Below are 18,551 nucleotides of genomic sequence, written 5' to 3'. Positions count from 1 at the left end.
TTATAATAGTTTCCATGTGGAATAATTGTTGGTGTAATTTGGAAAAATGGGTGAAATTGCAGGAAGGAATGCTTGATAGGATTTGTTCATTAACTGAATTTATATCCCACTTTTACTCAAAGGAGCCCAAGGTGGTGAACCCAATTCTCCTCCTGCTTCCCCATTTTATGCTCACAACCACATTGTGAGGTAGGTTAGGCTGAGAGTGACTGTGGTTTCAGATTTGGGTTTAGGTCCGGAGGCTGACAATTTGCCTAGGGAATGTTCTGCTGCTTCTCTTCCTGTTGCCAACTGTCTGCATCTGGTACTCACTATCTACTGTTATTGCTGAATGATGCCATGCCACTCCCATTAGGACTGCATCATTCATTGTACATGTGTGCTCAAACTCCCATATGGAAATGTCTGTTGGTGGGGAAAATACAAATTGTGGTGCAAACATGGCAATAGTGGCACAGGAACGTAACAACAGCCCTCCTGGGTCAAGCCATTGGCCCATCTAGTTCATTATCTTGTTCCCTCAGGAGTCTGATGTCTGATGCTGATGGGATGCCTAATGCCTACGCCAGTGAGGTAGAATATAGCCACCCTTGTCCTCCATGAATTTGTATTTAAAAATTGCCCTTCAATTTTATATAATTTAAATTTGATTTTTTATTTATTAAATTTGTCTTTTTAAGTGATCCAAGTTGGTGGCCATCACTGACTCCCATTGAAGTAAATTTCATAGTTTATATGCATTAGGATGGATTGCAGGGGTTGGATAACAGTGATTCTTGAACTGTGCATTAAATGGTAAACGGGGAAGCTTGGTGGGTTTTAGACAATGGTGTGGTGGTGGCTGGTTTCAAGTTCAAGAGACAATAGAAGTCATTCCAGAAAACACATTCAAGCATTTACAGTACAGTAACGCGGGTGGCGCTGTGGTCTAAACCACAGAGCCTAGGGCTTGCCGATCAGAAGGTCGTGTTTCGAATCCCCGTGATGGGGTGAGCTCCTGTTGCTCCTGCCAACCTAGCAGTTCAAAAGCACATCAAAGTGCAAGTAGATAAATAGGAACCGCTCCGGTGGGAAGGTAAACAGCGTTTCATTGCAATGCTCTGGTTTGTCAGAAGCGGCTTTTTTTCATACTGGCCACATGACCCGGAAGCTGTACGCCGGCTCCCTTGGCCAATAAAGCGAGATGAGCACCGCAACCCCAGTTGTCCATGACTGGACCTAATGGTCAGGGGTCCCTTAACCTTTACAAACAATAAGCATGCAAAACTATATACAAAATCAAACTGAGCCATTTTCAAGTTACAATGGTCTTAACTTGTGCATTTCTCTTCACCACTCAACCTTCTACTTTGAAGTTATGGTATGGAATGGTATTAACTGATCAAGCACCTAAGATATTTAATGGAGTGATCTCATAGTATACTGGACCTTATTGTGACACTAAGCCCAGCAGTGTATCCAAAACTCATGAATGGGATTAAGAGCCTAATTTAAATGGATAAGCAGATGCATAGGTGAGAAGGCAAAGGGTTTGTATTTTTGTTTTGACAGTGAGAACCAAACAGATATTTTATATTTTACATATAAAATTGGATTCACAGACAAGCTGTTTGTGTAACTTTGAGAACTCTTGTAGTGATATGATTGTTATGCAGAAGATGCCTGACATGATTTCACAGTAGCTCCTGCTTGCCCTTCAACCTCCTTGCCTCCATATCTTTTCGCTTATGAAAATGCATTTGCAGATGCACTGTAGTCTCCAAACAGCTCTGCTACACTTGAATTTAACAGGCTTCTTTGACCCCACATGCTCCCTGCACCAGAATCATGATTTATTTTATGTGTCCTTTTGGAGAAGGGCTATTTGAGAGGGATTTTCTTTTGTTCACTTTTGTGTTCAGTAATATTTAAAAATAATTCCACAGTGGAAATAGTTTAGCAAGGCTGTGTGGGTTCTGGATAAGGAAACTGAAGTGAGAAACCAGCAAAATATATATTAAAAAAACAAAACAATTTCCCATAATTGTTTTTGCTATTTTAAAAATTGTTTAAATCAAGTTGTCCCAACATTCTGAGTTGGGATGATAGACTTTCATTCCGGCTGAGCTGGGCTTGGAGCTTATGCCAGTGTAGCCCCACCTGAGCTTGGGGATCCATTGGATCCTGGCAGATCTTGGGATTGAATTACCCCCTCAGTGGGTACAGGATTGCAGCCTGAATAATAATAATAATAGTTTTTAGGTTTCCCCAGTTACTCTGGGCAGCTCCCAACAGAGGACTAAAAACAGAATAAAACATCAAACATTAAAAACTTCCCTAAACAGCGATGCCTTCAGATGTCTTTTAAAAGTTGGATAGTCGGATAGTTGTTTATTTCCTTGACATCTGATGGGAGGGCATTCCACAGGGCGGCCGCCACTACCAAGAAGGCCCTCTGCTTGGTTCCCTGTAACCTCACATCTTGCAGTGTGGGAACCACCAGAAGGCCCTCGGTGCTGGACCTCAGTGAATATCCTCCTCCTGTTGTTCTCTTGAATGAGGAACAATACTTCTGTAAGGCTCCACAGCCTCAGGGTGGACTGATGTCAGATTAATTTGATTATGTATTTAAAATTCAGTCTAAGTTCACAGCATGTTGGTTGGCATACACAAAAATATTCAGGGATTTGTTTTTCAGTGAAGGGAAATTGCTATAATGTTAATTAACCATCTGTTATGCATATCCTTAATATATCACACAAAATCTAAACTTATTTTACTGTCCTGTAATCTGAATGGATTTTATAATCAGGATGAAGAGTGAGAAGTTGTCCAATTTCTAACACAAGAGCAACCAGAAAATATATGCCTGAAAGTATGTCATTTTAAAATGGATTCTGAAAAATTATTTAGGCATTATTCCTCTAAGCAAGGAGTAGCAATTATTTTAGGTGCACATACAATACATACAGCTGTTAAGAGGGCAGTCACCTGAGCTCTAACAATGCATTGGTGAACAGATGCCCCTGCCTTTGAAGAGGCAAAATTTCCATATGGGAGGAAAACAGTGAAGCAGTCTGGTCTGGAATGTGATGGGTACCTTTTTCAGGAAAGTGGCTGGCAACATGTGGGCATGATGGGGTGTCTTTTAGTCTTTTTGTCAGATGAGCAGGAGCTGCAGTAGGGTACACGGACCACATTCTCTCTCCTAAAGATGGACAGCATCAACATGAAGTACATGCTACAGTCAGTCTTCTGGCAGGCAGCATCAGTATTAGGCAGAGGTGATGTCAAATGGGAATGTGCTGCCCCACATTTCCACCATGTGTCAGAATGCCCTCCCTCGTGGAACTTGACAAGAGGGGTGGCCAAAAGAAGGTTTTGCCACTTACCTTTTCGCTCAAGGGGAAAGAAAGCACTGCCTGATGGGTGGGCCGGCTCTGGCATTAGGTCACAATGGAGAAAGTCTCCTTTTCAGCCTCACTCCTTCAGGCAAGCGGCATCAGAAGGTGGTCACAATGGCCAGCCACTCATCTTCAGGCAGGTGGCATCATAAGGTCACCAGAATGGCCAACTTGTCTCCTTCAGGCAGAGAGACCCTTAGTGTTGCTGATAATATCAGAAGAGAGCTTTGCTCTTCCATTATGCTGTAGTAATTGGCCATTGTGACCTCCTCCTGAGGCCACCTACCGGAAGGAGAGAGACTGGCAACTGTGTTGATACCACAGTGCAGGGTAACAACCTACCTGAAAAAGACAGGTTGGCTATTATAGCTCTATTTAGCCATTGCTATTTATTGTAACACACCCACTTTCTTTGTGGCAGTTTATGAAGCTGAAATCTATTGCTTTAAAGGGGACCTACTGCCACTGGGAACGCGGGTGGCACTGTGGGTTAAACCACAGAGCCTAGGGCTTGCCGATCAGAAGATTGGCGGTTCGAATCTCCGCAATGGGGTGAGCTCCTATTGCTCGTTCCTGCTCCTGCCAACCTAGCAGTTCGAAAGCACATCAAAAGTGCTAGTAGATAAATAGGTACCACTCCGGTGGGAAGGTAAACGGCGTTTCCGTGTACTGCTCTGGTTCGCCGGCTCCCTCAGCCAATAAAGAAAGATGAGCGCTGCAACCCCCGAGTCGGCCACGACTGGACCTAATGGTCAGGGATCCCTTTACCTTTACTGCCACCTACCCAAATATGTGAGAGATCCACACAAGTGCAGCACCCCAAGTTAAGTGAAGAACGATCTGTTTCCCTTCGCTTTCCTGTGGAATATATCCCCACTTCACCTATTATAATAGAGTGGTACCTCTGGTTACAAACTTAATTCGTTCTGGAGGTCCGTTCTTAACCTGAAACCTTTCTTAACCTGAGGTACCACTTTAGCTAATGGGGCCTTCTGCTGCCGCTGCCACATGATTTCTGTTCTCATCCTGAGGCAAAGTTCTTAACCCGAGGTACTATTTCTGGGTTAACGGAGTCTGTAACCCAAAGTGTTTGTAACCTGAGGTGTTTGTAACCCGAGGTACCACTGTACTTACTTGTTGGTGTGTGTCACACCAGAATCCATGGCTTTTGCTCTAAACAGTGGCACTACCTGGTATCATTTAGTAATGCAAAACATGTCATTGATTGGGAGTACAGCAAACATGTGATTGATTGAGTAGTACAGCAGATGCTTTCGATGCAAAAAGTCCCAGTTTTAGGTCCTGGCATCTCCAGGCAGAACTGGGGGAAGTCTCCTGTCTCAAATGTTGGAGAGCTACAATCAATCAGTGAAGATAATATTGCACAAGATGGACAAATGGTCTTAGAATCAATCAGGAGGCTATTTCTATGTGACTTAAGTTTCTCTGGCTGGTAAGCAAACAGCAAACTGCTTTAGAGGCAGGGACACTAGCAACACAATATTATTACATCATGCATTTTTCATTATTAAAATGCAGCAAGGAAAAGAGGAGGAGGAGCCTTTCAAGCATGTAAAGTAAGATAGAGAACTGCATTTCTGGTTTGAATTTTAAAATTTAGTTGAATGCAGCCATGAGTCAGCTTTGGTTTCTGTTTCAGCTGAATACTTTTAAATATTGTTCCCCTTAAATATGAAAAGTCCTTAGCCATCAGAGAATATTCCCACAGAGATCCATGCCTACAGGCTGATTATTCTGTATGATTTATGAGCAGCATGGCACTGTGCTACTAAGGAAGATAGAATGAATGACCTAGAGAAACTTGCTTCTAAATATGTCCTCTGTTAAGATTTGGAATGTTTCACTACCTTGTAGTGCCAGGAAAGATCAAGAACCCTATAAAGGTCCCCCAATGTATGGGATAATCAATATTTTCTTATGCAGTTGGATGGAATTCTAAAACTGAAGGGAGGCTATATTTGCTTCTCCACGATCTGCAAGGTTTAAAATAATTTATCCAATGTAACTAGAATTTAGTCACAGTTCAGTCTAAACGTGTTTTCTGTTTCAATCCACGTAAGCTGTCCTCTCATTCTGAAAATGACAAGCACAGTAGGAAAAGGGTTGTTTTCAGTTGTGCTATTCTTACACATTTCTTTTTGTTCTCTTTAGTTTTTAAAAAATGTTCCTTGTGGTGACCAAGTGAATGGTTATATAAATCTGTAAATACATTTTTCTAAGCATGTCAGATTAGTTTAGGAATATATCTCTACAGATATAGATAACCACAGATTAGCAGATTTCTATTCCAATACCAGAGCAGTTTCTCTTCTCCTCAAGCATTTATTCAGAGCGCCTTTTGGCAAGGCAGATGGCATAATCATTGACAGCTGGAAAGAGGCTGGCCATCATTAAAACAAACACTAAATACACACTTCTAGACAATTCCTGGAAATTAAAGCATGTAAGTAGAAGGAAGAATAGAACATGGGCATTGAAAATGACTAAACAGTTTATTCGTATTTCATGCCTTTGGGAGAGAAACTGATTTTTTTTTCTTTATAGAAGTGATATGCTTAAAGTGCATCTGAATTCAGGTAATCCTGCTTGTCAGTTACTGCAGAGACTGTGGATCTGATCTAGTCACTGCTGCACCCAGGCCTGGTGTCAGCACTTGGTATGGTTGGGAAGGAACAGGGGTCGAGGTGCCATGGTAGGGCTCTTGGGGGATGATGCTTTGCCTGCTGAAACCTCGCCACCAGTCTCCACCTCCTCTGGGTGGTGGCAGAGGTGCTGTGATTGTCTGAAAAATACCCATATGGTTGCCATATTCTATGCTCCACAATGCAAGGAATGCCCACTGTCAGGCATTGCATTATGGGGCATGGCAGCTGCTTGAATCCTTTCCAGCAATTACAGTGCCACTGTTTCTAGCTAATCCTGCTAGTCCCGAGGAGGAGGAAATGGTTGGCAGCAGCTCTAGGAATACCACTACAGACAGTGGGCCCAAATGACAGCAAGGGGTGGTCTGTGCTGGCAGGCAACCCACAGAAAATAGTAAGCGGAGGGCCCATCCAAGCCTGAGGCTGCACAGGAGTATTCACCGTATAGGAGTATTCAGCTAATCATTCCCTTGTCTATTCTAGAAGGATTGTATGATGAGCCTTTCACATTGAAGGGATGGGGAGCACCCCACAAAACACACCCACCCACCCACCCCAAAATAAAATACCTGGTACTTTATCCTCCTTTTGTATTAAGCTGTCATTATACATGTATTTGTACTATATATGTATACAAGCAGTTAATAATAAGTTAATAATAATAATAATAATAATAATAATAATAATAATAATAATAAATTTTATTTATATCCTGCCCTCCCCAGCCGAAGCCGGGCTCAGGGCGGCTAACAACACTAAAACAGTGCAACATTATAAAAACATTATAAAAATTAATTAAAATCAAAATTGATGGCAACCATAAACTAAAGTTTTGTAAAGATTGCCAAAGGAGGGAGTCAGGCTGCGCCCTGACCAAAGGCCTGATGGAACAGCTCTGTCTTGCAGGCCCTGCGGAAAGATGTCAAGTCCCGCAGGGCCCTAGTCTCTTGTGACAGAGTGTTCCACCAGGTCGGAGCCACAGCCAAAAAAGCCCTGGCTCTAGTTGAGGCCAGCCTAACCTCTCTGTGGCCTGGGACCTTCAAGATGTTTTTATTTGAAGACCGTAAGTTCCTCTGTGGGGCATACCAGGAGAGTCGGTCCCGTACATACGAGTTATCCTGGGTAAGATGGTAAAGTCAAAACAAATGGCCCAAACTACACAATACAATAATATAGGAACATATTTAAATGAAGAATATGCTTGGATGACAATATCAGTAATTTTAAATTGTTGTGATACCAAAGAGCAGTACCCACCTTTGCAACTGATACATTCCCCAGTATCAATCCAGAACACTTGCCTTTCATCAGGGATGGTATTTCTGCCCCACTGTGATGATTTGCCCTGAGGACATCTCTTTACTTCCTTCTATATAGGTAAATAAAGGTAAAGGTGAAGGGACCCCTGACCATTCAGTCCAGTTGTGGACAACTCTGGGGTTCCACGCTCATCTTGCTTTACTGGCCGAGGGAGCTGGCATTTGTCTGCAGACAGCTTCTGGGTCATGTGGCCAGCATGACAAAGCTGCTTCTGGCAAACCAGAGCAGCGCATGGAAACACCGTTTACCTTCCCCCTGGAGCGGTACCTATTTATCTAATTGCACTTTGATGTGCTTTTGAACTACTAGGTTGGCAGGAGCAGGGACTGAGCAACGGGAGCTCACCCAGTTGTGGAATTCGAACCGCCAACCTTCTGATCAGCAAGCCCTAGGCTCTGTGGTTTAGACCACAGCGCCACCCGCATCCCTTATATAGGTAAAGGTAAAGGGACCCCTGACCATTAGGTCCAATCGTGACTGACTCTGGGGTTGTGGTGCTCATCTTGCTTTATTGGCCGAGGGAGCCGGCGTACATGTGGCCAGCATGACTAAGCCACTTCTGGTGAACCAGAGCAGTGCACGGAAACACCGTTTACCTTCCCGCCGGACCAGTACCTATTTATCTACTTGCATTTTGGCGTGCTTTCGAACTGCTAGGTTGGCAGGAGCAGGGACCAAGCAATGGGAGCTCACCCCATCACGGGGATTCGAACCGCCAACTTTCTGATCGGCAAGTCCTAGGCTCTGTGGTTTAACCCACAGCGCCACCCGCGTCTGGCTATATAGGTAAATAGTTGCTATTAATTCCTTTGGTGAAGAGGAAAGTGCTACACTTAAACTGCCCTTTATCTCTGTTACTGGGTGGCCTGTCCCACTAAAAGGGACCCTGGATGTCTGGGTGTGATGTGTTTATTTATTACAATCTGTGCACAGAACACAGTGGTGCAGTTTTGACTTTTCTAAGTATCCAGTGCAGGACCAGCCAATCCTTGAACAAATACATAGCCCAAAGATGAAGGCATCAGATCTCAGCTGTTGTTTCAAAATGACATCTTATTCAGAGCAGTCATTTGTATATAATGTCCATTTGCATCCACAAAAGAAGGACACCCTCTGACAAAGGCAGATGTTTTGCAAATCAAATTATCTTACCTTGCAGGCAAAGATGACTCAGTTGCCAGAGGCAGAGAAAGAAAAGATAGCTGAGCAAGTGGCTGACTTTAAGAAAGTCAAGAGTAAACTTGATGCAGAGATTGAAATATGGGATGATACCAGCAATGACATCATCGTTCTGGCTAAACGGATGTGTGTGATTATGATGGAGATGACAGACTTCACAAGGTAATTATGCAGGATTTAAAATACATACATACATGCATACATAGAGCTAGAAGCAATTGTCACGTTCAGAGTGGAAAACACAAAAGAGTTTATAATGACAGATGACAAGTGAGTGTCACAACTAATAAAACTGAAAATTGAAGTATTCAGTGTGAAATACTGAAATGCCAAGCCGTTTAAACCATCATACTGTGCTTGCCTTTAGGGGAGAAAAAGTGATGTTTATCTTTGTCCTTTTTGTTTTCCTTTGATTTTACTTGAGGTTATTTTCTCTCGTTGATCCTTTTAGCACTGTTAAACAGTAAAGTGACCTAATTGGATTGAAGTCCTGTGGTTATGAAATTACTCAGATAAAAACAGAAAAGCTCTTGAATGTGTACAGCGTTTGTTCTTCATTGTGAACTTTGGGCCTATCTATGCTAGAAATTTACATGGTTTTACTACTTTAAATGTCACAGCTTCATCAAAGAATCATGGATATGATGATATGGAGAGGGAATAGATCCCGGGATCCCTCCTAGATAACAACAATTCCCAGTGTTCTCTGGGAATGTTATAGGAATTTAAATTGGTGGTGTAATGCAGCCTTTGTGTTTTTGTACTTATGTCTGAAATATTGGAATTTTCCATAATGCTATCAGGGTTGGGTCTACTGGTCAGAGTGCATCCAGTATCCATTTTTGCAAACTACACCTTTGCAGGCATTTTATTACCATTTAATCAACTTTTGGATAAAAAAGATTAGTTAAAGACCTAAAGAAAACTAAAAGAGTAATTATATTCTGGCTGGAAACTGAAACTATTGATAGAGACTACGAGACAGACATACAGCTGCACAGGGAAATCTCCCTTTTCCTGGATCACTGCAGCTCAGTGTTTAAGGCTATATCCCGGACTTGCTTCGTAACACATAATGGTAAGGATGCTGTGAATCCAAGGACATATCTATACAGTATTGTGAAACATGATGTTTGGCTTGGCTGATAAGCATACATGTTGGCAGAAATGTTGTAGATATGGCTTTTATGGAAATAAATGGGAGCTCTTCCATATATATAAGGGCTTTCATGACCCCCTTCCTAATGCAGCCTCCTGTGTCACTCAAACAAGGCTATTCTCAAAAGCAGGGGGACCACTCCAAGAGAATTTCCAAACAAACAAGATTTTTAAGATGTTACCTTCTGTTCTGCTTTGCTTGAAAAGTGGTATCCTTGTTGTGGTATATCATCTCAGTTCTTCTGTCGTGCAAACTTAAAATAAGCTCTTGTTTAAAACAAACAAAATCCCACCCTTATCTGCCATTATATTTTGAAATTTGCACTTTAAAACAATAGTATTAGGATGCTTCCTCAAAAACCCTTTGGCACAGGAAGGCTTTGAATCTCCCTACTACTGGTTCTGCTACCTGTAACTGTAACTAAGGCAGACTTAGAAATGAAATGGAGTGCAGTTCACAGCCACTGTTCATTTTACCAAGCAAACACTGACTTTCATTGGCCTTTCATAAAAAAGGTAAAGGACCCCGACCATTAAGTCCAGTCATGAACAACTCTGGGGTTGCGGCGCTCACCTCGGTTTACTGGCTGAGGGGGCTGACGTTTGTCCGCTGACAGTTTTTCCGGGTCATGTGGCCAGCATGACTAAGCCACTTCTGGCGAAACTAGAGCAGTGCACGGAAACGCCATTTACCTTCCTGCTATATTTATCTAATTGCACTTTGATGTGCTTTTGAACTGCTAGGTGGGCAGGAGCTGGGACCGAGCAATGGGAGTTGCGGGATTTGAACTGCGACCTTCCGATCGGCAGGCCCTAGGCTCAGTGATTTAGACCACAGTGCCACCCACATCCCTCCTTGCCTCTCATACATAGGATTAAACAAATGCCTTGCAAAAACTTTTACTACCTGCTCTCTCTGATCCATATTAACAGGTCCTTACAACAAGGACTCCCAATCAAGTACTCCCAATCAATGGAGAAATATATAAATATAATATATTATATTATATTTATAATATATTTAAGAGGTCTGCTCCAGCTAAATTGGTTAAAAAGTTCCATTGATGTCAATGAGAATTGTGCAATTAACTTACTAAGTAATATACTTAGTAATATACTAGTAATATACTTTTCATTTAAATTGTGAATTTACAATCAAGACTTTCATAAGTAAGCTGTACCAAGAAAATAAAAAGCTTGTTCACTTTATTCTGCATAAGCATAAATAAACAGAAGCATATTTGTTAAAAGTGTACAGAAATGAAGCTTACAGAACTACTGGGTGAGGTCCCTTTGTCCGAAATACCCAAAGAGAATGGACGTCTGAGATGGACGGGAGTTTCTTAAAGGTGAAATACTGAATCCACACAATTCCAACAAGAAAGAAAGAAGAGTGAGAAGCACCTAAGAAAAACGGTGTGCGCCTGCATAAGGAGCATATAGATGAGCTGAGAAGAAAGAAGGGAATGTGTAAGAAATGGAACAAAGTAGAAATCACGAAGTAGCCTACAGTTGTAGGAAGGTCAGGCAGGCCAAAGCTCAGAATGTACCCTGGCTTGCAGGGGCTTGGACTAGATGACTCTCAGGGTCTCTTCCAACTATACAATTCTATGATTTTTTTATTCTAATTGGCAAACTTGTTATGGAATTTCTTGTTGGACATCCTTTGCGTGTCCTTTTTACATTGCAGAGGAATTGCATTTGTTTTGCTGAACTACTATTTTATAAATATTAGTGAAGAGCTATCCCTCCCTCTTTCTTTATTAATGTTTCAAAAACAGTTCTTTCTCTGTTTCACCTTTGGTTCTGTTCTAACATATTGAGGTAGGTTCTCCTCTGGATAAAGTGAAATGGAAGAGGTCTATATTGCATTCTGTTTGTTCTTCATATGTTTGAAGATGGGTCTAATTGTGGTATGAAATTAAACCCCTGGTTCTCCATTCTTGAAAGTATCCTAACCTCCCTCTTGTGTAAAATCTTTCATGAATTGAAACAGGTGTTGTTGGTGAAACATCTGATGTCCAACCACAAAACCTGCTAAGCTGGTGTGGAGACACCCTAACCTAGTTTCCTACTTTCTATTTCTATTCATGATCTCAGTTTAACATGCATAATTGAAATAAATGTTATGTACAAAGCAAAGTAAACAAGTAAATAGAACAAGGGATTATTTGGTTTGCATCTTGATAAACAGGATTGAGAATGTCAACTTGCTTAGGTTCACTTATGTAAATATACTGGTTTGACCTTAGCTTCCAAACAAAATTATGCCACTAGGGATGTCAGGAGATGTTTGATGTCCTACAGATGAATCAAGTACAAGAACAAAGAGAGTAGCCAATTAACAATACAATCAGTGCCTACATTTCTCTCTCATTTCTTGTAGTTCTTTCATTTTTAATGCTAGGCAAAGGCCATGTTTAACAGTACATTCCTATGCATGATTACAGTATGCCCAAGTGTTTTCAAAGTAGCTTACTTCCTAAATTTGCTTATCTTTTTAATATATTTACCTATGCCCAGAACCAGTGCTTTGGCCTCTTTGGGAAATATATCAGTTCTACCTTAGCTGAGTATTAAACATAATTTCAAACAGAGCCGAGGGGAAAGGAAAGTGGGGAGGAAATTTAATCTAAAAATGCTCTCTACAACAGGGATGGGGAACCTGTGGCCTTCCAGATGTTGCTGGTGCTGATGCGAGCTGGAAGACTACAGATTTGCCTTTGCTATTGTACATCATGGGTGAGATTATCCTGATAATGGACTGTTATCTTGATGAGCATTGTTGTTTTTATAAGGCTGCTGGGGGATACAATACACGGAGAGTTTCCTTCACTTGAGAGAAGCTGGCTGAGTTATTTGGATAGTGTTAGTGCAGAACAGTGTTCCAACGACAGAAACCCATTCCTTCTTAATTTAGTGGCTCTAAAGTCTCTTTTTATTTGATTGAAGTCTTCTGCCTAGGTGGCCCTAGAGCAGCTGTCCATTACAACATTGTTCCTATAAAACAAAATGGGGAATGTGTGACCTTTTCACGAGGCAGTTGTTTGGTTGATGGTTTCTCACAGGGACAGAAAATGTTTTGTGTCTATCTTGCCTTTACATTTCATCATATTGAATGGTCCAGACATCATCTAAATGATTGCTGGCTATTTAAAGTGGTCACTTACAACATCTGTGTTCTAATCCTAGTGGGAATAAAACATTTTCATGTGCAAATAGAAGTAGAAATAATGAGTGGACAGGAACTGTTGGGCAATTTTTCCCCTCCTCCAACTATCCCTAATACAAAAAACTGTGTTCTCTACATTGCTCCAGATCCCCGTGTCTGCTAGATTTAATGTGTATCAGTTTAACAGTAGTAGTACTACCTGACTTAAGAAATATACCTTCTGTATATCTTAACCTTTTGAACTACTGACCTGCAACAAAACGTTGGAGTGTGGAGTGCTGCTGTGCAGGATTCCATCCTCAGTTCCACCCCACTTTTTCCTTCCATTTTCCACCACACCAGTCAGTCAGAATGCCATAGTCACTGAGCATGCTTGGGCCTCAGGGGGCTGGCTTAGTTGGGGCAGGGTTTATGGGTTTTTTTACCAGATTGTGGGTGGGGTTTTTTTTGGGGGGGGGGTGTTACTTCTGTCATTCTTGGAATCCCCTCATGCACCAGCGGAAAACTTTTGGCCTTCCAGATGTTTGCTGAACTACAACTCCCATCATTCCTGGCCATTGGCTAATGGGTATTGCACATTTTTGCACAATGTTTAGCAGCAGCTAAAAACAGAAATAGATGCAGCGATTTATAGTTGGGAGTTGACCCTATTATCGTATAACCTGTTGGACAAAGTCTTCCACCACCTCATGACTTCTAAATTTCTTTTCACAATTAAAAGAATTTAAATCTAAATTCTAACATTTATTTTATTATTATTTTTTTAAATACTGATTTAAAATTTAAAAGCACACGTGAATTGAAGGAGACAATTGAAATACGATGACATTGGTGTGTATATTCACTCTTAGTGTCTGCCTTTCCCTGAAAAGGTCTGGATGATTGAAAATATATTTGAATTCCCAAAGAGGAGCATCAAATGCCGTTTGCAGTGCGCTGGCTCCATTGTGTCATACTGCAGCAGGATTCCTAGTGCCAGTGCATGGGGTCAGAGTTGTTTGATAGGGCATCAGAATAAGAGGTAGAAATAACCAGCACTCTGTCCCACACAGAGATATCAAGATGACCTTCCTTCCAAGGTTCTAAAGAGCATAGCAAGGGTGAACTTGCTACTTTTTCAGTGGGGTTTGCCATAAAGTTCCAGAATGTAACTGAGGAGTAAAGCTAAAGAGAATGAGGATTTTGAATTAAAACTTACGGAGCCACAAAGAGTGGTTTCCACAGCTGGAGAGATAAGCAGTTGGTTAATTTTAAAAAGCAGCCAACCTCTTTGGCTATGGGAACTGCAGCATGATACAAGGCACAGGCTGTCCGCGCAAATCACTTCTTTGGATCTGTGCCCTGATAATTTATTAAGGACAGGGAGCCCATCTGTATGTAGTTCCACTAAATGAATTCTGGCATATTTTGTTTCAGATACAGTACATTTATTTTAAATTGATTTTTTTTGCATACCAAATAGCATTGTCTATTATTTATATTCTAAAGCGAGCCTGCCTGCACAACTTGTTGTCATGCACCAAGCTAAACACAGCCCACCAGATTGTTGCCTGCCAGAGAATCAGTAAGCCTTTGCTGTTTGCCCAACAAGGCAGAGAATGGGGGCAGGGGTGGAATTTATCAAGCACCTAGAATCCCACAATAATGCCTAAACTTGATGGGTCACAAGTAGTAAAGTTTTTAAAAAACCCATCTTTTGGAAACACCTTATGCCTGCACTATGCCTCTGTGTAGTATGATATTGCTATATGTTCATAGGGTTCAGTGGTGTGTGTGCACATGGGTGTGCCTCAGCTGTGCGAGCAATTCTCCACACAAGTATTTGTCGCATGTACAAATTCAACAGAGAATGTGTACTGGTAATGGTGCACATTGACACAAAGACATGGAGAATGTGCTTAAACTAACAGCACAGCACAGGGGATTCTGTGCATTTTCTCTGCCTAGGGATTTGCATACTGCCTGGGAAAAGTCTAAAATTGATGTGGAGGCTATGCATATTACACAGGCAACATACAAAACATTTCAGATAAATTTGCATTAGTTGGGGTTTATTCATCTTGGCTGAGCATTGAGTAAATTGTCTTATGATACTTTAAGTTTGTACACATTCTTCATATGAATGTGCACAATTGTCAGTTGTTATGCAAATTTATTTGTCAATTGACACTACCCCCTACATGGTGCTATCTAAAGTTTCTGGGGCTGCTTGTGATGATAATTTCATTTATACCCCACCTTTCTTCCAAGGAGTTCAAGGTAACGTACATGGTTCTCTGCCTCCTTATGACATAGATTAGGTGGGTGATCCAAGGTCACCCACACAATGAGCTTCATGGTCAAGTGAAGATTTGAAACCCGGTATCCCAGCTTCTAGCCTACAATTCTAACTACTACACCACAATGCAGAAAAGAATATAAATCACTGAGCATAGGAAACCCCTCTAGCCGCTGGGATCTATATTATTAAATTTTGTCATATCAAATGATTAAATTAAAACAGTGCATTAACCTTCAAAAGAAACACATTTTCCTGATAGGTCAGAAGTAGTCATGTGCAAAAGATAAATGTAAAATATTTTGATAAGTGATTGTAATGTATAATGAAAGATATACATATTTGAAAGATGAGTTACTGAGGCATTAGCGACCTAGAAATGTGATTAGACATCCATATTAATAAACACCTGTCACTATTGCATAACAGATGTTCCAAGAACATATCAAATGCAAATTCACGCGACTCCTTCACTGTGCGGTTAATTACATTACCTATCCTGCAATTTATGTTTTTATTTCGTTCCATTTCAGTTGCTAACTGTGGATTTATGAACGAGGGAAGTATTTTAGGAAGTTTTGGAACTTGTTCTTGCAGGGGGGCTTAAACATAATTCTGACACTCATCCAAATTGTGCTTTTTTGTTTGGGTTGCAAAAATCATCTGAGTTGCATAATCTTTTCCTGAATCTTCCAAGTCTTTGAGCTCAGTTCTAAACTGAACTTGCTCTTTCAGAACAGATTTATGCCTATATGCTGTAGGTGGTATCCAAACCCCTGGAAATGAGTTTAGCTTATTTTGTCAACTTACCCAAAATGAGTAAGTTGTTTAGTAAACAAGGATAACTCAGGTTTGCTGTAAGTCTATATTGTTTTAACAACAAACCTATCTACCCAGAAACAAGTCCAACTGAGTTCAATGGGGCTTACTCAAAAAATCTTTTAAGTGAGTTCCATGTATGGCTCAAGTCACATCACATGCAGTTAACATCTTACTGCCACTTTACTGGATTGAACCAATGTAATGAACACCAGGGATTAAATATCTAAATTTAGGAGTGTGAAGGTGGTGTGAGCTCTCTGGGATGCTTAAGATTCACTTAAACCTTGCGGGTGGCACTTCTTAGAACTAGCTATCTGTGCAAATAGGCAATTTCTGAAGTCCTTGTCCAACCTCACATTACCAGGAGAACATAAGAAGTTTGAGAACTTAAGATTAGAGGAAAGGACTGAATAATAATAATAATTTTTGTTATTTATTCCCCACCCATCTGGCTGGGTTTCCCCAGCTACTCTGGGCAGCTTACAGCACATTAAAAAATTGTGAAAGATCAGACATTGAAATTTTTTTGATACAGGGCTGCCTTCAGATGCAAGCTCATAATAAAAGTATTTGGGGGACTGGAATACTATAACCGATTAAGATTCTCATTGCTATTGTGGCAGCTGCCTGAGAAAAAGGAAAAAGCTGTTTGATGGGAGCTGTCCTGATCTCCTCCTATTTTATCTGTTGTGTCCTTGAACTAGGGTGGAGAGCTCATAATTGGAGAGCAAGAGCAAAGGTGTTGGTTCACTCTCATGGCATCAGAGGTAAGGGGAGGGAGTTTCTAGAGGACAAGGTGTAGATGTGGAAGGCTATCCCCCCTGAGACTGAAAGGAACTGTTTGTTAGCCATCTTGAAAATCTAAGTGGTGGAAAGGTGGGTTAATCTGTTAAATAACTAAAATTCTTAATATATTTTACTTATAAATGAAATCAGCTGCCTTAGGAACAGCAAAATTTATTTTTCTAATGCTTTTCTTGCTCCCCTTTACCCCCCATGTATTGATTATTTGTCCTGGTTTAGATTGTCTTTTCATTAGATATTGGTGTAGTTAAGTGGGAGGATGAAAATCTGGCCAATTTGGTACGTAGGTAAAAAACAAAACAAAACCCCAACCTCAGGTGCTTTCAGCCATGAGAGCTTACCAGGACCAACTGTGACTTTTCCTTTCCTAAAAAACTCTAGTTTGATAATATGGCCTGGGAACCCATGGCCCTCTAGATGATGTGGGATCACAACATCACGAGGGCCACATGTTCCCCATCCCTGTTTCAAAGTATAAAACTGACAGTTCAGCAGGTGCTATCAGCACCAATGGCAGTAATCACAGTGCAATCTTGGAATTAGTGTTCTTCCAAGGGTGCATTATTGGCAGAAACAATGATGGGCACCAGAGGGTAGCTGCTGATTAAAGGGACGCAGTAGCTTGCAAAACCTGCACTCCCCCCCCCCCCACATAAAGCAAAATGAAAGAGGAAAACTAGTGTTCCTGTTGGCTGTATACATTGGTTGTATATAATGATAGTTGTTTCTTATAATTAGATAGATAGATAGATAGATAGATAGGTAGGTAGGTAGGTAGGTAGGTAGAGTGTGCAGTATTGAAACTAGTGTAAGTTATGATCCAGCCCAAAGCTGTGCACCATTAAGGCCCCCAGATTTCAATCCGAGTGTTTAAAGAGTAGAATTTAAATTATCTCATTAAAATATGTGGGACTTCAAAGAGCTGGGCTGACTTGTGCTCTTAGCTATTAAAAAGAAGGTAGAAAGTCACCTGTTGGATATTCTTTCAGTACAGGAGTAGATGACTTACTTGATCATAGGGTGTTCTTGCTCTATTCTAGCAAAATTATTCTTCATAGGTATCTATCTTTACTGACATTATTTCACTGCTGATGTTATTTTAGCATTATTTGCAAAACACATCAACATACCATGTCAGGGTTTGTTTGTGCCTCTATGACACTAGAAGCTGATTCACATAATCTTATTTTTCTGTGGCTGACTAGAGACCACAGAAAAGAATTTTGTAATTCTTGCTGAACAGATTGGGCTTGTCATTCCTTTAGCCAACTTATTATTAGAGCTGAGTTTGACAGCTGAGAGAGAATTTACTTGCATGCAAAGGATTAAATCTAATTCTAAATAAATAAATGTAGCAGCATATATCCAAGTCTCTTGCAAATTGCACAAACAGTTTTGATACTGGGTTTTATGTTGAAAAGCCACAAAATGATCTTAAAAGCCAAAAAGATTAAGTTCAGAACTCAGCAACCCACTTACAATATTCACACCCCCTGCAGTATCACAATTGAAGATAATAATCGCTTTCTGTATTTTTCAGTAGAGCTGGTACTCTTCCCCCCCCCCCCCAGCTTAATTTGGCAATTAATGAGGGCTGGATAAAGCTTTTACGATGCACTCTTGCTCCCATGAGCATTCCAGAAAATGTGGTGCTGGGAGGCTGCAGAGAGCTAGAAGGCTTAACTTTAAGGGCAGGAGAAATGTGGCAAGGCCAGGAAGCTATGAAGAGCTTCACAACTAAAATGAGCAACCACAACACTTTAGTTAAAGCC

General features: G+C 41.0%; 1 protein-coding gene and 1 long non-coding RNA gene across 16 annotated transcripts in view; one reads left to right on the top strand and one right to left on the bottom strand.

Annotated features, from left to right (window-relative positions):
* LOC307215942 overlaps positions 1-18,551 on the bottom strand; it is a 576,636-nt gene that overhangs the window by 4,213 nt on the left and 553,872 nt on the right. For all 10 annotated transcript variants that reach the window (XR_013838751.1, XR_013838752.1, XR_013838753.1 and 7 more), the window contains one exon: positions 3,080-3,187. This is a non-coding gene — a long non-coding RNA (uncharacterized lncRNA). The remainder of the gene's footprint in view (positions 1-3,079; positions 3,188-18,551) is intronic.
* CTNNA3 (catenin alpha 3) overlaps positions 1-18,551 on the top strand; it is a 566,819-nt gene that overhangs the window by 516,342 nt on the left and 31,926 nt on the right. For all 6 annotated transcript variants that reach the window (XR_013838691.1, XR_013838692.1, XM_079975614.1 and 3 more), the window contains one exon: positions 8,526-8,707. Coding sequence is in view for 4 of the 6 variants with exons in the window: in XM_079975614.1 (XP_079831740.1) it covers positions 8,526-8,707 (182 nt within the window). In the remaining 2 variants the exon portion in view is untranslated. The remainder of the gene's footprint in view (positions 1-8,525; positions 8,708-18,551) is intronic.

Source organism: Podarcis cretensis, assembly GCF_951804945.1.
Source record: "Podarcis cretensis genome assembly, chromosome: 5".
Taxonomy (NCBI): Eukaryota; Metazoa; Chordata; class Lepidosauria; order Squamata; family Lacertidae; genus Podarcis; species Podarcis cretensis.
The sequence above is the reverse complement of the archived record's forward strand: the minus strand, read 5'-3'. Positions and strand labels throughout refer to the sequence as shown.